Consider the following 17,201-nt stretch of genomic DNA (forward strand, 5'->3'; position numbering starts at 1 on the left):
TCAATGTGACGATCTCCTGCATTCCAGCCAGCCAGCGGAGCAGAAAGAGAGCGTTAGAGGAGGAGAGAGGCCCTGAATGTCACCCAGGGAAACAGACACACTCGAACACCCAGCATTTTTCAGTCTGCACTGTCAGTGAGTTACAGAGGTTTAGCTGGATTTTACCTGATTACACCCTCCTGATTGTTTGTTTATACAAGCAATACCCACTCTGATAACAGCTCATTATGGTCCTACAGAGGAACAAAGGCTTCACTGTGTGTGTGTGTGTGTGTGTGTGTGTGTGTGTGTGTGTGTGTGTGTGTGTGTGTGTGTGTGTGTGTGTGTGTGTGTTTGAGTGTGCATGTGCATGTGCATGTGCGTGTGTAGTTTTTTCGTTGTTATCAGATACCTGACATTAGAGAAACTCAGTAGGTAAGCTTACTGGATGATGGAGTGTATACAGATGTGAACTATAATGATGGTCATTGTGGAAGAGGTTGGTGAAAGTGTGTGTGTGTGTGTGTGTGTGTGTGTGTGTGTGTGAGAGAGAGAGAGAGAGAGAGGGTGGGGGGGTAGGAATATATTTGTGTATATATGCATATGGTGGGAGGCAAGAGAAAGAACAGGAGTTACTGTGTGGGGTTGACAGACCCAGAGGGAGAGAGAGAAGAGGGAGAAGAACTGTGAATGAGAGAGAGTGAAGGAGGGAGCGAGGTGGAGGAAGAGAGAGAGGGAGTGCGGGAGAGAGAGAGAGAGAGATAGAAAGGGGGAGAGTGTATATGAAGGGGGCTGTCGAGCAGCTGTGTGGAGGTGCTGCCCATGAAAAGTACGCCGCCGACTACAGTGACCAGGAGCGCCCAGGACCACGGGCTCCTCCTCCTCCTCCTCCTCCTCCTCCTCCTCACATAAACTCTGCCTGACCTCTCGCCTTCCTCCGGGCCCCCTTACCAATCCTGTTTCATTCTCGCAGGCCAGCCAAACCTCACCGGTTCTGGAGTTCTCGGCCAGATTTTGGCAATCCTCAGTGAGACCCAGGTTCCATAACACTTGTCTTGCGTGTCTCTGATAGCATGGCCAGTCAAAGGCTCAACATGGTGATGTTGTTACGAAGGACATACTGGACCCCAGGAGCTCAGAGAGGAAACAAGCTCCTGGGTGGTACCCAGCCAAGTGAAAATAAATGCCACTCTGTGTGTGTGTGTGTGTCTACAGCACATCAATAATGAACACATCCATGGGGAGAAGAAGGAGTTTGTGTGTCGCTGGGAGGAGTGTTCAAGGGAGAAGAAGCCCTTTAAGGCCCAGTACATGTTGGTGGTGCACATGCGTAGACACACAGGCGAGAAACCTCACAAGTGCACGGTGTGTAGCGCTTACACTCACACACACGCGTGCACACACCCACATAAGATAACACAGTCACATAAATACACACGCACATACACAAACTGCAAATATTCCTCTAATGGTTTTAGATGTGTGTGTGTGTGTGTGTGTGTGTGTGTGTGTGTGTGTGTGTGTGTGTGTGTGTGTGTGTGTGTATGAGAGAGAGAGAGAGAGAGAGAGAGAGAGAGAGAGAGAGATTCGAAATTGTAGAAACAGAACATTTCGGACAGAGGTCCTTACTAGTACACTGCACACACGTCCTCACCTAGAATATTCTTTGGTTTATATATACACACACACACACACACACACACACACACACACACACACACACACACACACACACACAAACAGTACCCCCTCTCTCAGTATCTGAATTAGTCTCAACATTTGTTATTGTTTGTGTCTCAGAATAGGTGTTTGTATCTTCTGGAAGGTGTTTTGAACTGGAATAAACTTTCTTCAAAATAAATGTGTGTGTGTGTGTGTGTGTGTGTGTGTGTGTGTGTGTGTGTGTGTGTATGTATGTTGTAGTTTGAGGGCTGCTCAAAGGCATATTCTCGCTTGGAGAACCTGAAAACACACCTGCGGTCACACACGGGAGAAAAGCCCTACGTGTGTGAGCATGAGGGATGCAACAAGGCCTTTTCCAACGCCTCGGACCGGGCCAAGCACCAGAACCGCACACACTCGAACGAGGTACACACACACACATACACACGTACACACACACACACGTACACACACACACACAGGTTTCTAGCATTCTCAGCTAAAAATTAGCTCCCCTTTCTCTCTCGCTCTTACACACACACTCACTCCCAAGGCTGTAGTAGAGTGTTCCTCCACACTGGTTGATTCTGCTGGTCTCCTGCTCCTGCAGTGAATCCATTGTCTAAGCTTTTCCTAATCTACCTCCCTGTGGCACTAACAAACTGCTAACCACCTACTTTTATGTAAATTTTCCATTTGCAATATCCAGTTTCAAATTTAGGCCAGAATTAGGTTTGTGTGCATAGTCCCTCGTCATGTTTGGTGATTACTGCTAGACACTCAGTCTTGTCCCGTTAACAAGCTCTGCCTGCATGTGTGTATGTGTGTGTGTGTGTGTGTGTGTGTGTGTGTGTGTGTGTGTGTGTGTGTGTGTGTGTGTGTGTGTGTGCGCGCACATGTGCATCTGCGTAAATAATGAGGTGTAGAACTAATGAGTGTGGCAGCCCACAGTGCATTAGTAAGAATCAGGCACATCCCCTATGGAGAGAGAGGGACCACCTGCAGATTGCAAATACAAAATGAAGCCTTGCCATTTCAGCCCTCTGCTTATCCATCATGGCTTGGGGGGAGGGGGGAAAGAGAGAGAGAGAGAGAGAAAGAGAGAAATCTGCTCATCCCAACTTTATTAGCTATATAGCTATGAATCATGAACACTTAGTGTTCGCACAATCAGCACGTCACTGCCTCACGCAGTAATCTGTTCCCCTAATTGCACATTCACGCCAAGCTCGGTTACAAGCTGACCTGACCAAGCGACAGCAGATAAGGCTTTAATTCAGAGTCGTACATTTGACTGCCGGTGGCACTATTTGTCTCTGCAGAAGCCGTACGTGTGCAAAATCCCCGGGTGCACCAAACGCTACACAGACCCCAGCTCCCTCCGCAAGCACGTCAAGACCGTCCACGGGCCCGAGGCGCACATCACCAAGAAGCAACGCGGCGACCTGCCGCCCCGCCCTCAGCCGCCACGGGAGAACGGAGACAGTGAGGCGGGGACCAAGAACCCTGGCCATGGTGCACACGACAAGTTCAAGGCCAACAGCACCACCAGGGGTGTGGAAGACTACCTGCATGTGAAGTCCATCAAAACCGAGAACTCCGTGGTAAGGTCGCTTCCCGCGGACAGTGGTGTCAGAGTCATGCTTCTTTCCTTTGCTTCAGTACACAACCAGCGTGGAATTTTAGCAAGAGACACTTCAGAGTCAGCAAAGTGCACTGTAGTGGGCCGGTTTGTGGCTTATCTGTGATTTTTTTTATTCATGCCTGATTAATTATGCATTAAAAAGGTTGTCTTGACAGTCAGAAGTTGCACTAATTACAACGTACTAACAACAGGCATGCAAACAGCTTTGGACCTGCGCGTTCTCTCTCCTTCTAACTCCGCCCCTTTCTCTGTCTCTCTCTCGCTTTCTCTCTCTCTCTCTCTCTGTATGCTTTTACCTTCTCCCTGCTCCGTCTGCTTTTTTTCCTTCCGGACAGACATTACTGAGGTGAGCACTAACTCCTAATGACATTCCATTCTTTTGATAACATGACGTGTTTCATATAACACTCCAGAGTCCAAACTAGCCATCCTGTTTAGCAGACAAAGCCGTGCAGTACCATAGACGGTGACATTCACGTCGTCATCATTTTTAAGCCATTCATTCATTTTAAACCTTCCATACAAAGTGTGCAATAGCAAGACAGAAGCTGAAAGTGTCCTGCAGCGCGAGACTCTTTTAAACGCTGAGTATCTTTCATTTCCCGAGGGCCCCCAACCACCTTTAACGACTCCACCCACTCCCCATCACAGAGGTTTAAATCGCCTCCCGCCACAGGATAAAAGCCCCCGCCCAATTAATATTCTATCATGGGGACGCTTTTTGTGCGAGATACAAATAGTGGCAGTGGTCACACTGGGATAAAGAGCAGCATGGTACTTCACACGGGGACAGAACACACTTGCATCATTCAGGGGGAGGAGTGTGGCCAGATGACTCAGGCGCGGAGAGGCAGCATACCTTGTGTTGGGATAGTTTCCCCTTTGTGGGTTCAGCCCCGCCTTGTCAGCTATTTAACTCTAGCCTTAATAGTCTTTTGGGGGGGCGTGGAATTTTTACATGTGCACCAGGAGGCTATTACATTTTGATCGAATCAGTCCTTCCATGGGACATGGAGAATTAAAGGAACAGTGAGTCAGGCAAATAAACCCATTACCTGGTTTCCATGGGTTGCGTGGTCGGTCTCGTTTTGGTTTGTGCAGGTTGCAGAACAACTATCAATATTAGGTTTAATTAACTATTAGACTTCCTAACACAAATAAAGTGATGCCTCTTAGTGGGTGAGTTATTACGTTCCCAGCTGGCTACTGCAGTGCAACACCTTCCAAGTACACAGAAACAAATGCAAGCTCTACCTGATTCTCCATATGAGACGTTCATTCGAGTTCAGGGTTCCACTGGTAGTTGCATGAGGTGCGTTTCTGCATGCAGCATGCCGTTTGGTTTGGTTCTGCAGGCTTGTGCTCCTTCACCTTTAGGGACGAGCTCAGCAGAATTGCTCTGCTCCTTCCTGCTCCAGTATCTGTCCACTATCAACCATCCTCTCCCCCCCATCAGATGTATGAGTCCAGCCCTGGTGGTCAATCATCATGTAGCAGCCGGCCATCACCACTTGGCAGTGCCTCCCACCATGACAGTGGAGTAGAGTGGGCAGGCCCCGGCGGGGGTGGCGGTGGAGAACTGGGTGGGCCAGACGATGCCCCCCTGGTGGACTCCAGCGGCCGCGCCGGGGCTCTGGCCCTCCGCCTCCACGCTGGCACTAGCCCCGCCTGCCGGCTGGGCCTCCTCAAACAGGAGAAGCTGAAGACGGTGAGGGATTCGTGCTACTGGGCCCACATCACCCCGCAATCCCCAGGCACCAAGCTGCCACCCCTCCCTACCAGCGGTGAGACCCCAGACCACAATATTTGTGTAGTTCACCTTACATATGGATAACAGAGGTGCAGACTGTTAAAATGATTTAATATTCCACTGATAAAAACACAGTTTGTGGCCTGCTCTCTTGCGCCATAGGCTCCTTACTGGAGAGCTCAAGAGATTCCAGCGTTCCTTCCCTGATCACAGGGCCACGCGTGAGCGACCTCTGCCCAGGCGTGACACTCGTGAGCCAAGCGTTGGATCGTCGCGATAGCCTGGCGAGCACGGTCAGCTCGGCGTACACCCTGAGCCGCCGTTCGTCGGGCATCTCGCCATGCTACTCCAGCCGCCGCTCCAGCCAGGCCTCGGCGGTGGGCGGGCGACTGCACGATGTGCGCTCGACCGACTCCTACGACCCGATCTCCACGGACATGTCCCGGCGCTCGAGCGAGGCCAGCCAGGGCGGCGGAGGCCCACCCGGCCCACTGGGTCTCACGCCTGCCCAGCATTACCGGCTCAAGGCCAAGTACGCGGCTGCCACAGGAGGAGCGCCGCCTACACCGCTGCCCAGCATGGAGCGCATGAGTCTGAAGATGCGGTTGGCCCTGCTGGGGGACTCTCATGAGGCACCCGCCTACCCATCAGGCACCCACGTGCCACCTCGGAGGTGCAGCGACATGGGCTTCGCCAGAGAAATGATCCGTGAAGTGCCGGGTGGTACTGCCCGTCGGGCGAGCGACCCGGTGCGGCGGGTGACCGCAGAGCCACAGCACCTCCAGAAGGGGCAGCGTTTCGGTAGCATGAGCAATGTAAACCCCCATCCAATGGCAGGCCTACCAACCTCGAGCCGCCTGTCGCTGCAGGGCTTCACCCGCTCCAATGGCAGCCTGACCCGCCTCCAGTACCCTCCACGCTCTCCCAGCATCTCGGAGCATATTGCCATGGAAACCACATCGAATGAGGTGAGCGGCCCGAATTCTGGCACTGACGATGACATGATGCTGCCGGATGATGTAGTGCAGTACCTCACTGCTACCGGAGAGCCCGCTCGACCCGCAGAGCTCGGGTATCGTACCGAGCAGGCACAGGGCATCCTCGGGCATGCCGTCCCTCCTCCACAGTCATGCTACTACCAGCGGCGGGTAGCCATGACGAACGGGTCATTGTGCCCCACACATCCACATTCCTTCCCACCCTCTCACGGTGCCGGCAAGTGCCACATGCCCGTGCAGTGGAACGAGGTCAGCTCAGGGACGGTGGAGGCATCGCCCAGCCAAACCAAACAGCTGCAGGCGCCAGCCTGGGGCGACCAGCAGAAGCAGACCTTCGGCCCATTCCAGAACCTCACGTGCACCCAGCAAGCGGGAGCCATGGGTCAGAACCTAACCCAGCAGGGACCTGTGCAGAGGAGTGGCGACCTCCCGGCCCAGGGCATGAACTGCGACCGGGCTCCTGGGCCCCTAGCCAACAATGGCCACCAGAGCGAGCAGGTCCACGCCCAGCACACCTGCCTTCAAGGCCCTGCCGCTGCTACCAGCACCAACCGAAAGGTGAGCCAGCTCCACAGCGCCACAGGCGGAGGAAGCGTAGCTTTGACAAGCCCACTGTTGACAGCAGAGCAGTCACTGCATGCACAGAACAATAGGGTAAGAACGAAGCCAATCGGGCCTCAGTACCACCTGGCTTTTGAGAACGGCCACAGCAACTTCTCACATCTGACTGGTCAGCAGAGCTACGGTGCACTGACCCAGAATGCTTTGCTGAATGGAGGCCCCAGCTTGCTGCAGCCCAAGCCACCTGCGCACCCCAGACCTTATGGCAGGCAGCAGTCTGGGCCAAGTGCCACAGCAACGATCCAGCCGGGCCACCCACAAGACAACTTCAGCCCGCTGTACGACACATCCGAAGCCAGCCCAAAGGCGCCCGCCGACAGCAGCGGCAGCACAGTGTTCTACACGGGCCAGATCCATATGTTTGACGTGCCCGACACGGGAGTGGGCGTTGTGACGATGGCCACTGTCAGTTCTCCAGGAACCAATCAGGTGTCGAGCACAGTGGACTGCCCTGGTGGGGTGGAGCAGCCCCAGATCGACTTTGACACCATGCTGGATGACGGCGACCACTCCAGCCTCGTCTCAGGAACTCTGAGTCCCAGCATCCTCCGCAGCCTGTCACAGAACTCCTCGCGCCTCACTACACCCCGCAACTCGGTAACGTTGCCCCCAGTTCCTGCAGGAATCGGCAACATGGCCATCGGAGACATGAACTCCATGTTGACAGCACTGGCAGAAGAAAGCAAGTTCCTCAACATGATGTCTTAAGAGGTCCAGCAGGAAAAGAAAAATCTAATGTTGAAGTAGACAACAACAGGAAGTTGTCTATGAATAAAAAAGTAAGAATGTTTATCAACACAGAATTCTCCTATCATAAAATCTTTTTATCACATTTTAACTGTATTATCCTGTGTAGCATTAGTCTAGAGACTTTGTGGTAGTTTTCCTTCTGTTGAAAAAAGCCATATTTTGCCTTAGATCAGTGTATGTACTGTACTGTATACTGAAAAGATACAAAGAATTTGAAAGGCCTCAGTCCGTTATTTTTGTAAACTTTTATGGTGGTGAAAAGAAAACAAGTGCCTTGCTGTGCAAATGCACATGCAGGAAGCAAAAAGAAATACAGTCTTGTCTTGTCTTTTGAGAATGCATAGAGGTTTTGTACATTATGTAAATTGCAAATGCTCGATTTCTGTTTACATGTTGATGGAACAAAGATGTGTGTGTGTGTGTGTGTGTGTGTGTGTGTGTGTGTGTGTGTGTGTGTGTGTCTGTGTGTGTATCCAATCAATTGCAGAAATGTATAATAGAAATAGAAAGAAATACCAAATTGAATGCTTTCCCTCCGTGTGGGCTAAATCTCTGATGTCAAAGATGTCACGGAATTCTGCACCATATATCAGAAATACTGCGCAGCACATTATAACTGAACAAAGATGACGCAGTGTCATGCTAAGGAACCCTTGTTTAGGAGGACAGAATTCCAAGGCGCGCGGCACCCCGCGTAGCCTCGCTCCGTGTGGGTTTGGCCTGAACTCCTCCTAGCCAACGACTGTCCCGGATTCTCAACTCTGAACCCTGATGTCACCTATAATCGTTTTGTTTGTTTGTTTGTTTGTTTTTATTTTTGTTTAGTTTTTTGTATGTGACCAGACACCTTTTACTGGTGCTGGATATGTAGATATCTTTTGTACATTTTTTTAATGAAATACAGTATTGTTGGTTTTCTACTCGTGTTGTGTGGAGAGTCTTATGGAGTCCAGGTCTTCACCCTGTAATAATGCATAACTCGGTTTGCTGCTCAATGGCAGGTAAGTGAAGGTTGTTCACCCTAGACTTGAGCGATCCCCCTTTAATACTGGAATCATATACCTGTTGTTTTCATAACGTAGGAGCTAAACTTTTTTCTGTTTAATAGCATTTTTATCTTTTTGCCACTTTACACTTTTCTACCCTTTGTAGCATGTAAAACATTTGCGCATCTTTCGCATTTAATCACATATCTAACCCCCCCCCCCCCCACACACACACACACACAAACACAAACAAAGGGAGAGAGAGATTACGTTGTTTTTTTGGTCTGAACAACAGACGCGATCACTTTGTCTTTCCGCAAACACATGAAAAAATCGAGCTTAAATAAAAACAGACGCATACTGAGCAGGCGAGCTAGCCGCCATGTTTGGTGAAATGAGCCGTGGCAGACAGGACGGGGGTGGGCGGGTTGGAGGAGTTCGCTGAAAGCGCATTAAACACACGCTTGAAGGAGGCAGAGGTCCGGGAACGAGTGATCCACAGGAACAAATGGTTTTATTCTGACAGCGAATTCAGCCGAGGCGCCGTTTGATCTGCGCTTTCTGATCGCCGGAATTTCTTATTCTGTCTGAGCAACAGACGAGGTGGGGGGAATAGCCCGAGGACGAATGAGGAGGGAGAGGGGGGAGTCCAAAAAAGAAGAAGTTAAGCGCTGGTCACTCAGACGAGTCAGAGTGGGCAGGTGAGGCGCTGTGGAGGCGTGGCCCCGCTCACCTCGGCCAGGTGGCTTATTAGCTTCATAATCAGACACACTTGGGGCGTGGTTAGCACCTCGTTTAGTTTGGCTGGTGACTTTACATAGGCGCATCTATTCGGCAGAAGTCATAAATCGTTCAAATCCTGACAGTTTTTCTCACCGCAGCACTACGTGTTTGCTTTGTAAAAGGTGCTAGGCATGCGGACACGGTTAACGGGGATAACAAAAGGAAAGCAATAAAAACTCTTTATATAATAAAAGCTCTTTCTTCAATCTATTTGCTGTTTTATTAGCCTAGATATCGCATCAAATTGAATTCAGAATGTAACTATAAAAATTTACTGCTCATCAAATATCTTTTATTTTAAAATGAGACAGAGTGAGAGTCTCGGATGAATTTGAGGCTTGGATAATAGCTGGGTGATTTTCAATGTATGTTGTATTTTTCAGTCGCCCCGATTATACTGTCTTCTGATCACGGATGCATCCCGACAAGACCAACGCACTACCACCGTACAACACACCATTCCCCAAAGCATTCAGGACTCTCTCACCAGAAACCTTTTATGGGACGAGTGTCCGTTAAAGCGCTGTTCTCAGTTCAAGAAAAGGTTCGGCCCTACACACCTGAGGGAGGGAGAGAGAGAGAGAGAGATACAGACAGATAGAGACGGGTGGAAGAGGTGATCGAGAGAGAGAGAGACTTGTGGGAGTTGATAATGGTGTGTGTTGAGAGTCGGGGGAGGGGGCTTAGGAGAGCGGTGGGCTAACGAGGCTGTAATGTAGTGCTGCTGTCCGCGGCAACAGCCCGGTGACTGATTGGGTGAGCTATGGGAGCAGGCCGAGGAGCCACACACACACGCTGCCCAATCAATCAATTAAGCACACGGGCAAGCCCCGAGCCCGCAGGCCGCCTGAGCCAGCTAATTAACACACACTGGGGTTAGGCAGACTTACACTCACATGCCTGATCGTTAGACCTCTCACTGACGGGTACCTTAGAAGTAGCGCTGATATCAATCCATTCAAAATGAATAAACTTTGTGTTATTTTTCTATTTCTGTTTCGCTTGGGTGTAGTATAACTAGTTTAATGTTGATCAACACAGTAGTCACATTAGCGAAGGAGGATTATGCATAGGATTGGCCAGCGTTCTGTAAAAGGGCAGGAGTGCTGTTAGTATCTAACGCTCTGTTTACCCACAGCTGTTAACTAGTTTCATTTGTATTTAGCGGGAGCAATTTAAACTTCAAGGAGAGTGCAGTGTATATATATATATATATATATATATATATATATATATATATATATATATATATATATATATATATATATATATAAATACTTTTTTTTTTCTTTGCGGCCAGTTTGAAAAGAAAGGTTATTATGAAATTAATCCTATTAAACCCCATATTACCTATATTTCAAACCACTTATTAAAATCTTATGTCTTGACTTATGTCTAATAGTTGGTAACATTTTTAAAAATGACAAAACCGAAACAGGTTACAGACACATTATACCTATTTCATTTTTTTTTCTTACTTGTTTGTTAGTTTTAAGTGAATTGTATGCAGCAGTGATTATATCCTTTCAGTGAAAGCAATAAAGTGAGTTGTGCTCTGAAGTCAGGCAGTAATTCCTGTTCCTACATCTTCGTGTCGCGCTTCTAAACAGAGGGACGGAGAGGTACGGCATTATCCGTGTGCTGCCCACACAGCCGTGACTACAGATGTCACTGCGGAACAAGGACCACGGCTGCACAACACTTCCCTGCCCCTGTTTGTTACCAATGGATCATGTGCTGAAATCCTAGATAGGTCATTCCCGTTTTATTAAAATCTTTTTTTGCAAACACATCAGGAATTTGACCTGGAGGAGAATCGCCTAGATTAAAAATTAATTTTCGAATCTATTTGAGGATTTGCTTGCGTCTGCAGTCGAAGTTTCCCCATCATGCATAGTATTACATACGGCATAATATTTCTCACGGCTGATCCCACTGAGGAACTGGGGATGAAACTAATCACGCCCTCCTCAGACAGACGAACGGCTCTAACCACGAGCTAGCAGAGGACCCCTGACCACACCCCCACATGTTGCCAGGCTTCAAAAACGCTTTTCACTATTTTACACCACCACTATTATGGTGTAACTACACCATTAATTAAAGTGCGTAACAATGCATTCAGATGCTGTATGTAATAGTATAGTTACACTGTAACAGTAGTATAATGTAAAGTACTACCACCTTTCTTAAAATACCTAGTTAGGGATTACTAATGGTCCACTTAGTTATACTGGAACAAGAACCTAACCAAGTGGTTATTTCAGCACTTACTGAAACTGTGCTGGATCACTGAAACTATGCTGGATCATTGAAACCATGCTGGATCACCGAAACTCTACTGGACCCAAAAGGCCAAACTCTTGCGGCCGTGGCCAGTCCTTCAGAGGTTGGGCCCTGTGCCAAGGGTGAGCCCACTCATGACGTTGTCTCATTTAAAGTCTTATTTGAGTGTCATTTAAAACTCCTCTGGATGAAAGAATCACACATCCAGGGGAAGCTGAAGGGACCAAAGCACAAGAGCCCAGGAATGTCCTCACCGGGCTGCCGTCAGTTGGCTTGAGAAGCGAGTACCCCAGGCACTACGGCAGCATGTAATCTCAGCTTGTGTCCCGGGAGCCTGCCTTGTTCTGACCTCCGAGCTGTAGGCCTGGGAGAACATCTTAAGGCAGGGGCACTCAGACCCAGAGCTGCGTCGCTATGAACAGAGGTACTTAAGAGGGATCAGCTGTAAAAGAAACAGCTAAACTGTTCTCAGATCAGTATAATTTATATGTAATAAAAATGAAAATATATAAAATTTCAGAGATCAGTAAAGGATATTGTAACTGCCATAATGCCATTGCCTTTAGCTGTGTCCATTGTGTGAAACAACTTCAGCTGTCATGAGTCCATTTCACTGTCAAATGTCCTATTGAGTTCCTGTTAAAATGATTTAAACACAGACAGGCAGAGTTCATTCATCCCATAGCATAGAAGAACGAGCAGAGCTGTGTTACACTGCAGCTGTGGACACCAGTGTCCGATTGGACTTAAAGTAACACCGATGTGTCATTCAGCCTGAGTGACGTTAGTGCATGGTCCTTCAGTGTAGGTATTTTTCCATCACACCACACACAAAGAAGCAGAACCTCCAGAGCGCTGCTAAACCCCCCACCCCACCCCTAGGGGCCAGGACGGGATGCGTCCTCAAACCCCGTCCCCGGGGCTAACAACGGCTTAACTTGTGCAGCGTGTGTTTAAAGGCTCTCCGATATCTCCTCTGAATGGACAAGCTCAGTGGGAAAGAGAGTGTCAGACTCTGCTCCTCCTGAGCCAGTTAGTGGGAGTTTTAAGCAGAGGCAAAAAGGAGGCTATGCAGAATAACACTTAAGTGTCAGATCCTCCTGAGAAGGAGGAAAGGTTTGAATATTTTGTGCATTTGTGGCACGCGGGAGGGGGGAGGGGGGGTTGCAGAAAGAACCCCCACGGGGCAATTTATAAGACATATTAATATCTCATGCTTCTGTCCTACTGACTTCTGCCCCCCTCAATATAATAAGACCACCTCACAGCCAATCAGACGGAAGGCTTGATACTATGGTGAACACTGGGGGTCATTAGCCTGGGTCTGGTGAATATTAATATTCCTTACTGCATAATTCCTCGCTGCCAAAAGGTCAGAGAGAGTGAATGGCACCCCACGGCAGAGTCAGAGAGGGGGCCTCCCATAACCTACTTCAAAGGCGAGAGGATTACCTTACACGCCTGGCGGAGGCAGAGAGCTACTAGCGACCGCATGGGCTTTGTGATGTACTGTATCTGCTGAGTTTGTGGATCTGCGTTTAACAATAAAGTGGGAAGAAGTGTGGGGGCAGAAGCAGAGAGAGAGAGAGAGAGGAAGGTGTAAACACTCATTCTTACATGGGTGTATGTTTGCAGCTCAGTCTCATATGGGACAGCTTTCACAAGAATGCTAACTCTGCTCTTGTGGGGAGCTTTAAGTCGACAGAAATGGACTCCAGCTGCAGCCAAACAAACAGGCCCAGGTGAATCGCCCACTCCACGCCTGCTATCCCGTCCCCATGCCTCCATCCTCCAACCCCCAGCTTGCTGATGGCAGCCCCTATTCACCCCTCCCTGTCCTCCTCCACTGCCCGGAGCCCCCATGCAGGAAACACACCTCCACCTGGGCATGCCGTGGCACCACAGGCTCCGGTTTACAGATTACTGTGGGACTTGATCGCCGCGCTCATCCAAGTCTCGGTCTTATCCATTACAAGCGAAACCACAAGCCTGGGCTAGCTGTCACAACAGCAGGAGTGGTGCTTCCTGATCAGGACGACTTTATCCAACCACCACAAGCAGGCTCAGATCAAAGCTCTCGTCCTGTCCATGCCTTGGGCTTGTGTGCAGAAGCATTTCAATTTAACGGACAGGACAGAGGCTGCAACGCGTTGAGCCATCTAATGACGGCCGACGGTCGGCGAGTCACGGAGTCCGGATAACGCCACAGGACAGCTGTAAGAGCCCCTGGCACTGCTGTCTTCATCCGGACAGCTGCCTCGTCACCCCAGCACAAGCCTGCTGGAGCCCGTCAAAACAGGAGGAGGAAGGAGGCATCCTGGAGGATGAAGTTTTGGAAGACGGAGGACTTTTTTGACATGTCTGATGGGATCCCCGTGCATATAAGCGGGCACCGTTCTGTTTGCTCCTGCATCTGTGATCTGAGCATTTGCGTCCACATGCAGGTGTGTGCTTGAAAAGCGCAGTGGCGATAACATCAGAATCTGTTTTTTCAAAAATTCCTATACAGTTGAGTAATAGTGCAGACAGACGCTTAGTGATAAACCCTTAGGAGAAAATGCAAATTCAGTACAAAACTTCAATCCAATTTTAGAGAATTCTGCAGCTGCATTGAGTCAGTCCAGTCTACTGCCGGTACTGGATTTTCTCAAAAGGACACTGGGCAAAACATGTGTTGGGTGAGAGAGTGTTTCTGTTGGCACTGGCCACCACAGACTGCATCTTTAACTGGGGTTACAGGGTGGCTTGTGTGGAGCATCTCAACGCTTACAGGTTCATCAGTGTCACAAAATAATTAAGCATAAATATTCATGCGGTGGTTCTATGCAAAATAGCATCTGTTTTGGAATAACACGCCATCTGTTTTTGGGACTTTAATGGACGATTGTGATAAAAAGCTACTGTGATGCACATTATCCATTTTGATCTAAAAAGATCATTTTTTCCATTGCTCTTTTGGAGGTATTATTTTATTAAAGTGATATATGGTCTTTTATCAGATTCTGAAACCTTCATCAAACAAGTGGAAATGTGCGTGGATTCTTTGTCTGCTGCGTACCTCAACAGCTTATTATACGTCTCATTAATTCAACAGGGCACATGTAATATTATATACAGGGAAATGCTTTTTATACAGCCAGTGAATAGATTATAAAATACTCCTTAAAAGCTATTTAGCATATAAACTGTATATAAAATGTAGCAAATTGATGTGAAACATTGGTGCTGGTCTGCACTACTCAAGATTAATATAACTGAAAGACCAGAAGCCAAAGGACATGAAAGTAAAGTCTTCCCTGACCCTAATGATCTCTCTGCTGATCCCCCTACTATGGCCCTACTGATGCCCCACTGATTCCCATACTGATGCACCTGCTAAGCCACAGTTTAACAAAATGAGCTTAAGGGAAAGTCACTGTAAGATCTGTGGTCAGCATGACCAGATATCCCACCACCCACAAACCCACCAATGCTGCCATCCATCTTTATTCCAGATTGCCAGTCCCTGGGGAGATTGGAGTTGCTGTCCTCTAATAAATCTAGACCCTGCACCACACCTCACAGGGTGCTGGAGGCTTTTAGCACCCAGAAGTGTAAAACACACGCATTATAGGTGGGAAAACCTCCCCATCGTCCCTTAGGACGCACGGTAGCAGTGAAACAAACACTCGAGCGGCCACAGATCACACCCACACCTCGCCGGTGAGAGAACGCCGGACCCTCTGAAGCAGGGCTGCGTTTTCTCATCTGTGGCTCCACCCGCTCCATGCTTTTCCCTCTTTTCCAGCATACCTGCTTTGCTTCAACAGCTAATTATCAAGCTCTCCTTCAGAACAGCCAGGTGCGCCACTCAACAAGTGAGGAGAAGATATGACATGCACATCTGACATGCTACAGGAACGAGACAGAGAGCCACTGGTCTACTGTCTAAATACCTGACTCAGGGGCCTGTTGGTAAGTCTCCGTTTGAAATGAGTGAACCCTGGACAATACACAGAAGGAGAGAACATGTGCATTTGCAGATTTCAACCAAACAGAGAGCGAACATGGAGAAGAATGGAAAGGAAGGAGAACAGCATGTGGTGGTATATGGAGAATAAAGCACTGTGATAAACTACGGCAAACAGGAAGTGTGTGTGTGTGTGGGGGGGGGGGGTGCCTCTAGCAGCAGGACCAGAAGAGGGAGGCCAAGAATGGCATCTCCCTCCTCCTCTCCTCCCCTCCTCCTCTCCTCCCCTCTTCCACTCCCCTCCTCCTCTCCTCCCCTCTTCCACTCCCCTCCTCCTCTCCTCCCCTCTTCCACTCCCCTCCTCCTCTCCTCCCCTCTTCCACTCCCCTCCTCCTCTCCTCCCCTCTTCCACTCCCCTCCTCCTCTTCTCTTCTTCTCCTTTCCTCAAAGCCTCACCATTCTTATTCTAACACAGAACCCCCCCAAAAAAACAAAACAACACCTCTACAACCCCCTGGGTCACTGAACACACACACACACACACACAAACAAGCAAACATATTAATACTGAGGATAGCAGACATTTCTATTCAGGATCTGCGACACTTGTAAGTGGTCTTATGGAAGATGACAACGTCTAAAAAAAGACAATCGTCCTGTCCGCTAAACCTTTGCAGTTACACTGTGATAATTAAATTTGTTGGCAATACAAACAAAACAAGCTTTTCATTAATGGTAAAGGTTGATTAAAAATAAGCTCAAAAAAGTGTGATATATAAAGAGGACTACGCGGTGCAGGAGAAGCTGAAAGAGACCTAAATCTGCCTCTAATGTTTCAGTTATGTTGGCGTGTCAGGAGAAAGCTTCCTGCCCCAACACTTTCTCTCTAGGCAACCAGCCCCCGCCAAAAAACTCCAGAGTGTACGCTCCCAACCTGAACCCAAAACACAGGTGCCGCGTCTTTCATCCCAATGGCACAGAAGGTCAACAATGTAATGGTGGTTTGAGCATAAATAATATATCTTACATCTTCACAAAGCCTGTGGCTTTAAAGGCTTCACTCTGTTGTGGTCAGGGTGGGGGGGTGCGTTTCTGCTCTGGGTAGGAAAACCTTTCCCCTTCAGAATTTCAAAACAAAGCCATAAAGGGCCCCCTGAACAAAGGCTCTGGCTGTCTCCTATACCCAGTGAGTACACACTTGTGTTTGATTTGTCTCTTTCCCCAACAGTGCAAAAAAATATTCTTCAGACTTGAAGTCAGAGATTAAAACATCTATGACCAGCGTGAACTGGGGGGGAAAAAAAAACACATTATGAGGGGTTATGGAACAAAAACAACTCTTACATTTAGAAAACGGAAAAAGAGAATGTTGAAAGGTGGGATGACATTTAAAAAATCATTTCCCGTTTTATTTTACTTAAACACTGCGATTCTTTGGCTGTGAAATAGGCTACAGCAAAGCATGTTTACCACGCGGAACAGTCCCCATAATGTTCCCAACTATTAAGAGTACTGGGGAAAGTTGCATGTCATTTTGCCTGCTCGCGTGCATCCGTGGCGAGTATCTCGTGCTTCGGCCTCTGCGGCGGATCGGGCAGCTGCCGTCAGTGAAACTAATGCTCGCGCCGACAAGATGCTCTGCCTCTGTCTGATTATGGCTGTGGGCAATAACCTCGCATCAGACCCAGCCGACAACATCTAATCGGGGCGCGTGAAAAATAGAGCGGAGCTCTCTCGGCCGAGGGGCCGAGCGGCATTAGCGCTCATTTATGCAAAGCGGCTCCCGTGGCCT

The 17,201-nt window shown here is 48.8% G+C and overlaps 1 protein-coding gene across 2 annotated transcripts in view; it reads left to right on the plus strand.

Moving 5' to 3' along the window:
* The window catches only part of gli2b (GLI family zinc finger 2b), a 60,104-nt gene extending 51,779 nt beyond the window's left edge, over nt 1-8,325 (plus strand). The window contains exons 10-15 of one of the 2 annotated variants that reach the window (XR_004776850.1): nt 1,195-1,344; nt 1,903-2,067; nt 2,964-3,245; nt 4,743-5,070; nt 5,199-7,434; nt 7,893-8,325. Coding sequence is in view for 1 of the 2 variants with exons in the window: in XM_027012992.2 (XP_026868793.2) it covers nt 1,195-1,344; nt 1,903-2,067; nt 2,964-3,245; nt 4,743-5,070; nt 5,199-7,363 (3,090 nt within the window). In the remaining variant the exon portion in view is untranslated. Of the gene's footprint in view, nt 1-1,194; nt 1,345-1,902; nt 2,068-2,963; nt 3,246-4,742; nt 5,071-5,198 lie in introns of both variants that reach the window. The other variant, XM_027012992.2, reaches the window with a different exon arrangement.
* Nucleotides 8,326-17,201: the final 8,876 nt, after the last annotated feature.

The sequence above is a fragment of the Electrophorus electricus genome, chromosome 1, assembly GCF_013358815.1.
Source record: "Electrophorus electricus isolate fEleEle1 chromosome 1, fEleEle1.pri, whole genome shotgun sequence".
NCBI lineage: Eukaryota > Metazoa > Chordata > Actinopteri > Gymnotiformes > Gymnotidae > Electrophorus > Electrophorus electricus.